Raw genomic sequence first — 12,023 nt, 5'->3', positions numbered from 1 at the left:
TGGTTCAATGAATCCCTGCAGTGGTTAAATGAGTGAATCTGGCTTCCCCCCGGACTTTGCTTGTTGGAAGGTTGCAAAAGGGGAACATGATGTGACCCCAGGACACCGCAACCGTCATAAATATGAGCCAGTTGCTGAGCATCCGAGACAAGCCAACATTAAGCCAAGATGCGAATGAAGCTACACTGGGCAGTTTTCCAGCCTTGGCTGGGAGATCTTCTTGATAGAGGAGAATCTCTGGGGATCTCTTGACCTTTGGGGGTCTGTGAAGGTGGGGGCCATAGAGCCGGAGCAGGTGGGCAGGGCCACCCGCGATTTCTACTACCAATTCAGGCGAACCGGTTCGAACCGGCCGAATAACACCTCCGCCCGGGAGTGACTCCTATCTTCTTTCTCTTAACACCGGTTTCTCCGATCGGATTGGGTTTCCAAGCAGGCTATTCGGGAAGCTTCCCAGCAAATCCCCCCCAGGGGAAAAAAATAAGCGAAGGCCTCTTTAATAACAAGCCCAACGCAGGGGAATCTTTCTTTGCACGGCGTTCTCTCCTTAAATTAGCAACATCTCGATCATTTACGAGGCTCCCACCCGTTAAGCAAATGTACTTTAAATTGATTTCAAATTAGCAGATTAGTGGTTCTCTCCATCTCTCGGCTGCCAAGTTCAGCAGTGGGTACGCTTCAGAAGTTGGGTAGAGTTTGGGGGACCCAGAAGGGACTTTAAAATATTTTTTTCTCTCTCTCTCTTTCACCACCTAACCCCTTATTAGACGGGGGTTATTTTGGTCACGGTCCACGACGGCATATTGATTTACATAAAAGAGAAAGGGGATAAAACTGCTGACTTTTGCTATTGGGGCTGAATAAAAGAAGGGGAGAAGCGAAACACTCTTAAGAATTTGCTGCATCAACATTTTCTTCCCCTTATGCGGCGTCTTTTCTCCCCCCCACACCCACTTTTCCCCGTTTTTCTATTAACTCTCCCGGTAAATGCACTTTAATGCTGCCGAATTGATTGGGGCTTGTTAAATAGCCTTGAGATTTATAGCCCCATTAAAAGTTTCCCTCCCACCCTTGCTTGGGATGTTGCGCAATGCTCCCCATCTCCATAAAAGCCAAAAATGAAATAAATCTGCGCAATTCATGTTTCGTGGAGGGCCCAGGTGCTCTGGGAGAAGTGCGGAGACGCCACAGGCCCAGTTTCCGCGGCGGAGATAAGCGGAGGAGGAAGACGTCCGCGAAAAGCTTCCGTCTGAACCTGAAAGCTATTGTTGAAGTTCTGATGGCTCAAACGTGGCCTATTCAAGAGCGTTTGCCCCTGGGAGAGAATAATTGGGATCCTGTAATTATTTGGATTGAACGGTTGGGGAGGGGGCACCCTCAAATAATCTTCTCTACAGGGCACTAGGGGTGTAAAAGCTATAAACTGGAGACAAATTCCTTGTGTGTTCTTTCACATTTGGCCAATAAATAATTGAATTCTATTCATCATTCCATTCCATTCTATATTCTATTCCATTCCATTCCATGTTCTGTTCTATTCATCATTCCATTCCATTCTATTCTAGTCTATATTCTCCTCTCCTATTCCATTCGTCATTCCATTCCATTTTATATTCTATTCTATTCTATTCTATTCTATATTCTCCTCTCCTATTCCATTCCATTCGTCATTCCATTCCATTCTATAGTCTATTCTATTCTATTCCATTCTATTCTATTCTATATTCTCCTCTCCTATTCCATTCCATTCGTCATTCCATTCCATTCTATATTCTATTCTATTCCATTCTCTATTTTATTCTATTCTATTCTATTCTATTCTATATTCTTCTCTCTTCTCCTATTCCATTCCATTCGTCATTCCATTCTATATTCTATTCTATTCTATTCTATTCTATTCTATTCTATTCCATTCTCTATTCTATTCTATTCTATATCCTCCTCTCCTTTCCTATTCCATTCCATTCCGTTCGTCATTCCATTCCATTCCATTCTATATTCTATTCCATTCTATTCTATTCTATTCTATTCTATTCTATTCTATTCTATATTCTCCTCTCCTATTCCATTCCATTCATCATTCCATTCCATTCTATATTCTATTCTATTCCATTCTCTATTCTATTCTATTCTATTCTATTCTATTCTATTCTATTCTATTCTATTCTATATTCTTCTCTCTTCTCCTATTCCATTCCATTCGTCATTCCATTCTATATTCTATTCTATTCTATTCTATTCTATTCTATTCTATTCTATTCTATTCTATTCTCTATTCTATTCTATTCTATATCCTCCTCTCCTCTCCTATTCCATTCCATTCCGTTCGTCATTCCATTCCATTCCATTCTATATTCTATTCCATTCCATTCTAGTCTAGTCTATATTCTCCTCTCCTATTCCATTCGTCATTCCATTCCATTCCATTTTATATTCTATTCTATTCTATTCTATTCTATTCTATATTCTCCTCTCCTATTCCATTCCATTCGTCATTCCATTCCATTCTATAGTCTATTCTATTCTATTCTATTCTATTCTATTCTATTCTATTCTATTCTATTCTATATTCTCTCCTATTCCATTCCATTCGTCATTCCATTCCATCTCTATTCTATTCTATTCTATTCTACTCTATTCTATTCTATTCTATATTCTCCTCTCCTATTCCATTCCATTCGTCATTCCATTCCATCTCTATTCTATTCTATTCTATTCTATTCTATTCTATTCTATTCTATTCTATATTCTCCTCTTCCCTCCTATTCCATTCCATTCATCATTCCATTCCATTCTATATTCTCTTCTATTCTATTCTATTCTATTCTACTCTATTCTATTCTATATTCTCCTCTCCTATTCCATTCCATTCATCATTCCATTCCATTCTATATTCTATTCTATTCCATTCTCTATTTTATTCTATTCTATTCTATGCTATTCTATTCTATTCTATTCTATTCTATTCTATATTCTTCTCTCTTCTCCTATTCCATTCCATTCGTCATTCCATTCTATATTCTATTCTATTCCATTCTCTATTCTATTCTATTCTATATCCTCCTCTCCTCTCCTATTCCATTCCATTCCGTTCGTCATTCCATTCCATTCCATTCTATATTCTATTCCAGTCTATTCTATTCTATTCTATTCTATTCTATTCTATATTCTCCTCTCCTATTCCATTCCATTCATCATTCCATTCCATTCTATATTCTATTCTATTCTATTCCATTCTCTATTCTATTCTATTCTATTCTATTCTATTCTATATTCTTCTCTCTTCTCCTATTCCATTCCATTCGTCATTCCATTCTATATTCTATTCTATTCTATTCTATTCCATTCTCTATTCTATTCTATTCTATATCCTCCTCTCCTCTCCTATTCCATTCCATTCCGTTCGTCATTCCATTCCATTCTATATTCTATTCCATTCTATTCTATTCTATTCTATTCTATTCTATATTCTCCTCTCCTATTCCATTCCATTCATCATTCCATTCCATTCTATATTCTATTCTATTCCATTCTCTATTCTATTCTATTCTATTCTATTCTATTCTATTCTATTCTATTCTATTCTATATTCTTCTCTCTTCTCCTATTCCATTCCATTCGTCATTCCATTCTATATTCTATTCTATTCTATTCTATTCTATTCTATTCTATTCTATTCCATTCTCTATTCTATTCTATTCTATTCTATTCTATATCCTCCTCTCCTCTCCTATTCCATTCCATTCCGTTCGTCATTCCATTCCATTCCATTCTATATTCTATTCCATTCCATTCTAGTCTAGTCTATATTCTCCTCTGCTATTCCATTCGTCATTCCATTCCATTTTATATTCTATTCTATTCTATATTCTCTCCTATTCCATTCCATTCGTCATTCCATTCCATCTCTATTCTATTCTATTCTACTCTATTCTATTCTATTCTATTCTATTCTATTCTATTCTATATTCTCCTCTCCTATTCCATTCCATTCATCATTCCATTCCATTCTATATTCTATTCTATTCCATTCTCTATTCTATTCTATTCTATTCTATTCTATTCTATTCTATTCTATTCTATATTCTTCTCTCTTCTCCTATTCCATTCCATTCATCATTCCATTCTATATTCTATTCTATTCCATTCTCTATTCTATTCTATTCTATTCTATTCTATTCTATATCCTCCTCTCCTCTCCTATTCCATTCCATTCCGTTCGTCATTCCATTCCATTCCATTCTATATTCTATTCCATTCTATTCTATTCTATTCTATATTCTCCTCTCCTATTCCATTCCATTCATCATTCCATTCCATTCCATTCTATATTCTATTCTATTCCATTCTCTATTTTATTCTATTCTATTCTATTCTATTCTATTCTATTCTATATTCTTCTCTCTTCTCCTATTCCATTCCATTCGTCATTCCATTCTATATTCTATTCTATTCTATTCTATTCTATTCTATTCCATTCTATTCCATTCTCTATTCTATTCTATTCTATATCCTCCTCTCCTCTCCTATTCCATTCCATTCCGTTCGTCATTCCATTCCATTCCATTCTATATTCTATTCCATTCCATTCTATTCTAGTCTATATTCTCCTCTCCTATTCCATTCGTCATTCCATTCCATTTTATATTCTATTCTATTCTATTCTATTCTATATTCTCCTCTCCTATTCCATTCCATTCGTCATTCCATTCCATTCTATAGTCTATTCTATTCTATTCTATTCTATTCTATTCTATTCTATATTCTCCTCTTCCCTCCTATTCCATTCCATTCATCATTCCATTCTATATTCTCTTCTATTCTACTCTACTCTATTCTATTCTATTCTATTCTATTCTATTCTATTCTATATTCTCCTCTCCTATTCCATTCCATTCGTCATTCCATTCCATTCCATTCTATAGTCTATTCTATTCTATTCTATTCTATTCTATTCTATTCTATTCTATTCTATTCTATATTCTCTCCTATTCCATTCCATTTGTCATTCCATTCCATCTCTATTCTATTCTATTCTATATTCCCCTCTTCCCTCCTATTCCATTCCATTCATCATTCCATTCCGTTCTATATTCTATTCTATTCTACTCTATTCTATTCTATTCTATATTCTCCTCTCCTATTCCATTCCATTCATCATTCCATTCCATTCTATATTCTATTCTATTCCATTCTCTATTTTATTCTATTCTATTCTATTCTATTCTATTCTATTCTATTCTATTCTATATTCTTCTCTCCTCGTATTCCATTCCATTCGTCATTCCATTCTATATTCTATTCTATTCCATTCTCTATTCTATTCTATTCTATATCCTCCTCTCCTCTCCTATTCCATTCCATTCCGTTCGTCATTCCATTCCATTCCATTCTATATTCTATTCCATTCTATTCTATTCTATTCTATTCTATATTCTCCTCTCCTATTCCATTCCATTCATCATTCCATTCCATTCTATATTCTATTCTATTCCATTCTCTATTTTATTCTATTCTATTCTATTCTATTCTATTCTATTCTATTCTATTCTATTCTATTCTATTCTATATTCTTCTCTCTTCTCCTATTCCATTCCATTCGTCATTCCATTCTATATTCTATTCTATTCTATTCGATTCTATTCTATTCCATTCTCTATTCTATTCTATTCTATTCTATATCCTCCTCTCCTCTCCTATTCCATTCCATTCCGTTCGTCATTCCATTCCATTCTATATTCTATTCCATTCTATTCCATTCTATTCCATTCTATTCTATTCTATTCTATTCTATTCTATTCTATTCTATTCTATTCTATATTCTCCTCTCCTATTCCATTCCATTCATCATTCCATTCCATTCTATATTCTATTCTATTCCATTCTTTATTTTATTCTATTCTATTCTATTCTATTCTATTCTATTCTATTCTATTCTATTCTATTCTATTCTATATTCTTCTCTCTTCTCCTATTCCATTCCATTCGTCATTCCATTCTATATTCTATTCTATTCTATTCTATTCTATTCCATTCTCTATTCTATTCTATTCTATATCCTCCTCTCCTCTCCTATTCCATTCCATTCCGTTCGTCATTCCATTCCATTCCATTCTATATTCTATTCAATTCCATTCTATTCTAGTCTATATTCTCCTCTCCTATTCCATTCGTCATTCCATTCCATTTTATATTCTATTCTATTCTATATTCTCCTCTCCTATTCCATTCCATTCGTCATTCCATTCCATTCTATAGTCTATTCTATTCTATTCTATTCTATTCTATTCTATTCTATTCTATATTCTCTCCTATTCCATTCCATTCGTCATTCCATTCCATCTCTATTCTATTCTATTCTATTCTATTCTATATTCTCCTCTTCCCTCCTATTCCATTCCATTCATCATTCCATTCCATTCTATATTCTCTTCTATTCTATTCTACTCTATTCTATTCTATTCTATTCTATTCTATTCTATTCTATTCTATTCTATATTCTCCTCTCCTATTCCATTCCATTCGTCATTCCATTCCATTCTATAGTCTATTCTATTCTATTCTATTCTATTCTATTCTATTCTATTCTATTCTATTCTATTCTATTCTATATTCTCTCCTATTCCATTCCATTCGTCATTCCATTCCATCTCTATTCTATTCTATTCTATTCTATTCTATTCTATTCTATTCTATATTCCCCTCTTCCCTCCTATTCCATTCCATTCATCATTCCATTCCATTCTATATTCTATTCTATTCTACTCTATTCTATTCTATTCTATATTCTCCTCTCCTATTCCATTCCATTCATCATTCCATTCCATTCTATATTCTATTCTATTCCATTCTCTATTTTATTCTATTCTATTCTATTCTATTCTATTCTATTCTATTCTATTCTATTCTATTCTATTCTATTCTATTCTATATTCTTCTCTCTTCTCCTATTCCATTCCATTCGTCATTCCATTCTATATTCTATTCTATTCCATTCTCTATTCTATTCTATTCTATTCTATTCTATATCCTCCTCTCCTCTCCTATTCCATTCCATTCCGTTCGTCATTCCATTCCATTCCATTCTATATTCTATTCCATTCTATTCTATTCTATTCTATTCTATTCTATATTCTCCTCTCCTATTCCATTCCATTCATCATTCCATTCCATTCTATATTCTATTCTATTCCATTCTCTATTTTATTCTATTCTATTCTATTCTATTCTATTCTATTCTATATTCTTCTCTCTTCTCCTATTCCATTCCATTCGTCATTCCATTCTATATTCTATTCTATTCTATTCTATTCTATTCTATTCTATTCTATTCTATTCCATTCTCTATTCTATTCTATTCTATATCCTCCTCTCCTCTCCTATTCCATTCCATTCCGTTCGTCATTCCATTCCATTCCATTCTATATTCTATTCTATTCCATTCTATTCCATTCTATTCTATTCTATTCTATTCTATTCTATTCTATTCTATTCTATTCTATTCTATATTCTCCTCTCCTATTCCATTCCATTCATCATTCCATTCCATTCTATATTCTATTCTATTCCATTCTCTATTTTATTCTATTCTATTCTATTCTATTCTATTCTATTCTATTCTATTCTATTCTATTCTATTCTATATTCTTCTCTCTTCTCCTATTCCATTCCATTCGTCATTCCATTCTATATTCTATTCTATTCTATTCGATTCTATTCTATTCCATTCTCTATTCTATTCTATTCTATTCTATATCCTCCTCTCCTCTCCTATTCCATTCCATTCCGTTCGTCATTCCATTCCATTCTATATTCTATTCCATTCTATTCCATTCTATTCTATTATTCTATTCTATTCTATTCTATTCTATTCTATTCTATTCTATTCTATTCTATTCTATTCTATTCTATTCTATTCTATTCTATATTCTCCTCTCCTATTCCATTCCATTCATCATTCCATTCCATTCTATATTCTATTCTATTCCATTCTTTATTTTATTCTATTCTATTCTATTCTATTCTATTCTATTCTATTCTATTCTATTCTATTCTATTCTATTCTATTCTATATTCTTCTCTCTTCTCCTATTCCATTCCATTCGTCATTCCATTCTATATTCTATTCTATTCTATTCTATTCTATTCCATTCTCTATTCTATTCTATTCTATATCCTCCTCTCCTCTCCTATTCCATTCCATTCCGTTCGTCATTCCATTCCATTCCATTCTATATTCTATTCAATTCCATTCTATTCTAGTCTATATTCTCCTCTCCTATTCCATTCGTCATTCCATTCCATTTTATATTCTATTCTATTCTATATTCTCCTCTCCTATTCCATTCCATTCGTCATTCCATTCCATTCTATAGTCTATTCTATTCTATTCTATTCTATTCTATTCTATTCTATTCTATTCTATATTCTCTCCTATTCCATTCCATTCGTCATTCCATTCCATCTCTATTCTATTCTATTCTATTCTATTCTATTCTATTCTATATTCTCCTCTTCCCTCCTATTCCATTCCATTCATCATTCCATTCCATTCTATATTCTCTTCTATTCTATTCTACTCTATTCTATTCTATTCTATTCTATTCTATTCTATTCTATTCTATTCTATTCTATTCTATATCCTCCTCTCCTCTCCTATTCCATTCCATTCCGTTCGTCATTCCATTCCATTCATCATTCCATTCCATTCTATATTCTATTCTATTCCATTCTCTATTTTATTCTATTCTATTCTATTCTATTCTATTCTATTCTATTCTATTCTATTCTATTCTATTCTATTCTATTCTATTCTATTCTATTCTATTCTATTCTATTCTATTCTATTCTATATTCTTCTCTCTTCTCCTATTCCATTCCATTTGTCATTCCATTCTATATTCTATTCTATTCTATTCTATTCTATTCTATTCTATTCCATTCTCTATTCTATTCTATTCTATTCTATTCTATATCCTCCTCTCCTCTCCTATTCCATTCCATTCCGTTCGTCATTCCATTCCATTCCATTCTATATTCTATTCCATTCCATTCTATTCTAGTCTATATTCTCCTCTCCTATTCCATTCGTCATTCCATTCCATTTTATATTCTATTCTATTCTATTCTATTCTATTCTATTCTATTCTATTCTATTCTATATTCTCTCCTATTCCATTCCATTCGTCATTCCATTCCATCTCTATTCTATTCTATTCTATTCTATTCTATATTCTCCTCTTCCCTCCTATTCCATTCCATTCATCATTCCATTCCATTCTATATTCTCTTCTATTCTATTCTACTCTATTCTATTCTATTCTATTCTATTCTATTCTATATTCTCCTCTCCTATTCCATTCCATTCGTCATTCCATTCCATTCTATAGTCTATTCCATTCTATAGTCTATTCTATTCTATTCTATTCTATTCTATTCTATTCTATATTCTCTCCTATTCCATTCCATTCGTCATTCCATTCCATCTCTATTCTATTCTATTCTATATTCTCCTCTTCCCTCCTATTCCATTCCATTCATCATTCCATTCCATTCTATATTCTCTTCTCTTCTATTCTACTCCTATTCTATTCTATTCTATTCTATTCTATTCTATTCTATTCTATTCTATTCTATTCTATTCTATATTCTCCTCTCCTATTCCATTCCATTCATCATTCCATTCCATTCTATATTCTATTCTATTCCATTCTCTATTTTATTCTATTCTATTCTATTCTATTCTATTCTATTCTATTCTATATTCTTCTCCTATTCCATTCCATTCGTCATTCCATTCTATATTCTATTCTATTCTATTCTATTCTATTCTATTCTATTCTATTCTATTCTATTCTATTCTATTCTATTCCATTCTCTATTCTATTCTATTCTATATCCTCCTCTCCTCTCCTATTCCATTCCATTCCGTTCGTCATTCCATTCCATTCCATTCTATATTCTATTCTATTCTATTCTATTCTATTCTATATTCTCCTCTCCTCCTATTCCATTCCATTCTGTTCGTCATTCCATTCCATTCTATTCTGTATTCTGTCCTCCACTCCACTCCCTGTGTTCTATTCATCCCAGACCTTGGATGTGGGACCAGATTGTCTATGGAGATTCTCAGTCATCCAGATCCTCGTTGTCCCAAAGGCCCTTTTTCAGGAGGCCACTTGTTTTTTTTTCCCTTTGAAGACGTTTCTCTTCTCATCCAAGAAGCTTCTTCCGCTCTGCAGTAGCCATTTGCAGACTGAAGGCAACAAGCTTCTTCAGCTCTTGCGGACCACATGAACCATGCGCCCCCTCCCATTCGAGAGGCAGACAACACAACGGCACTGAGGAAAATGACTTATGACCGTTTCCCCCACTTGCGACCTTAGAAGCATCCCCCTGGTCGCATGATCAAAATTCAGACCGACTCATGACGTTTGCAATATCCTGTTTGTGTGTGTGTGTGTGTGTGTGATCCCCTTAACAACCGCGTCCCTCCCTTAGCGTCTGTAGGGATTCACCTAACAACGGTGGCCAGAAATGTCCTAAAATGGGGCAAAATTCATTTGTTAGCAATAGAAACTTTGGGCTTAATGATGATCTGGGTATGTCTAGCTTAAGAGAAAGAAGGACTAGGGGAGACATGATAGCAGTGTTCCAATAACTCAGGGGTTGCCACAAAGAAGAGGGAGTCAAACTATTCTCCAAGGCACCTGAGGGTAGAACAAGAAGCAATGGGTGGAAACTAATCAAGGAGAGAAGCAACTTAGAACTGAGGAGAAACTTCCTGACAGTTAGAACAATTAATCAGTGGAACAGAATTTGCCTCCAGAAGATGTGAATGCCCCAACACTGGAAGTCTTTAAGAAGATGTTGGATCGCTATTTGTCTGAAACGGTATAGGGTTTCCTGCCTAGGCAGGGGGGTGGACTAGAAGACCTCCAAGGTCCCTTCCAACTCTGCTATTGTATTGTATTATTGTATATACCTGCATTTTGTCTCATCTTTGGGCCTCGTTGAATTCCCCTGACCTCCCTTCCCACCTTAGCCCAGAGTTTTAATTTGCTTTTTTCAGCCCACGGCGATTCAGGAGAGGCTGAAATCACCGGAGCCTTGCGGGGGCAGCTGAGAGCCACCGAACACCTGGTGTGTGGTTTTGCGTTATCCGGGGAAGAACATATGGGAAGGTCGGATTCTGCCCACCCTTTGACTGGGAGGGTTAGAACAGGCTGACAAATTTGTCTCGTGAGTAATGGAAGCCTTCAGTGCTTGTACAAATTTGTGCTGAGCCAACGTAAATTTATTCCGCATTACGGACGTCAGGAAGGTTGCCAGGGGCTGGGCGTGATTTATACGGCTCAGCCTGCGATTGTTTCCTTTTTCTGCATTCTTTGCAAGATGCTTGTAAGTGGGGAAACTTTAAAGTCTGCAGCAAGAAGGCCTTGCGTGGAATTAAAATGACTAAGAGCGTATTGCTCTTCTTCTTCTCGTCTTTCCTATTAGCTAACTCCCCCTACTTAGGACTATAACCTTGTGGCTTGTATCTTTACGATTTATATTGCTTTCTTTAGTATGATTTTGATTGCTTATTTAGTAGCATCTATGACAATCGCTAAGTGTTGTCTCTTATGATTCTTGATGAATGTATTTTTTATGTACACTGGGAGCTTACGCACCGAAGACAAATTCCTTGTGTGTCCAAGCACTCTTGGCCAATAAAGGAATTCTATTCTATTCTATTCTATTCTATTCTATTCTATATTGTCCTCTCCTATTCCATTCCATTCCATTCGTCATTCCATTCCATTCCATTCTATATTCTATTCTATTCCATTCCATTCCATGTTCTGTTCTGTTCTATTCATCATTCCATTCCATTCTATTCTATATTCTCCTCTCCTCTCCTATTCCATTCCATTTGTCATTCCATTCCATTCTATTCTATATTCTATTCTATTCTATTCTATTCTATTTCTATTCTATTCTATTCTATTCTATTCTATTTCTATTCTACTTTCCCTTCTCCT

At 34.3% G+C, this 12,023-nt stretch overlaps 1 protein-coding gene across 1 annotated transcript in view; it reads left to right on the top strand.

Annotated features, from left to right (window-relative positions):
- Positions 1-11,554, top strand: part of DISP3 (dispatched RND transporter family member 3) — a 72,776-nt gene extending 61,222 nt beyond the window's left edge. Inside the window, exon 21 of the mRNA XM_081955264.1 lies at positions 11,072-11,554. Within this exon, the coding sequence (XP_081811390.1) occupies positions 11,072-11,125 (54 nt within the window). The 3' untranslated portion in view covers positions 11,126-11,554. The remainder of the gene's footprint in view (positions 1-11,071) is intronic.
- Positions 11,555-12,023: the final 469 nt, after the last annotated feature.

The sequence above is a fragment of the Natrix helvetica genome, assembly GCF_964273705.1.
Source record: "Natrix helvetica genome assembly, chromosome: 5".
Classification (NCBI taxonomy): Eukaryota; Metazoa; Chordata; class Lepidosauria; order Squamata; family Natricidae; genus Natrix; species Natrix helvetica.
The sequence above is the reverse complement of the archived record's forward strand: the minus strand, read 5'-3'. Positions and strand labels throughout refer to the sequence as shown.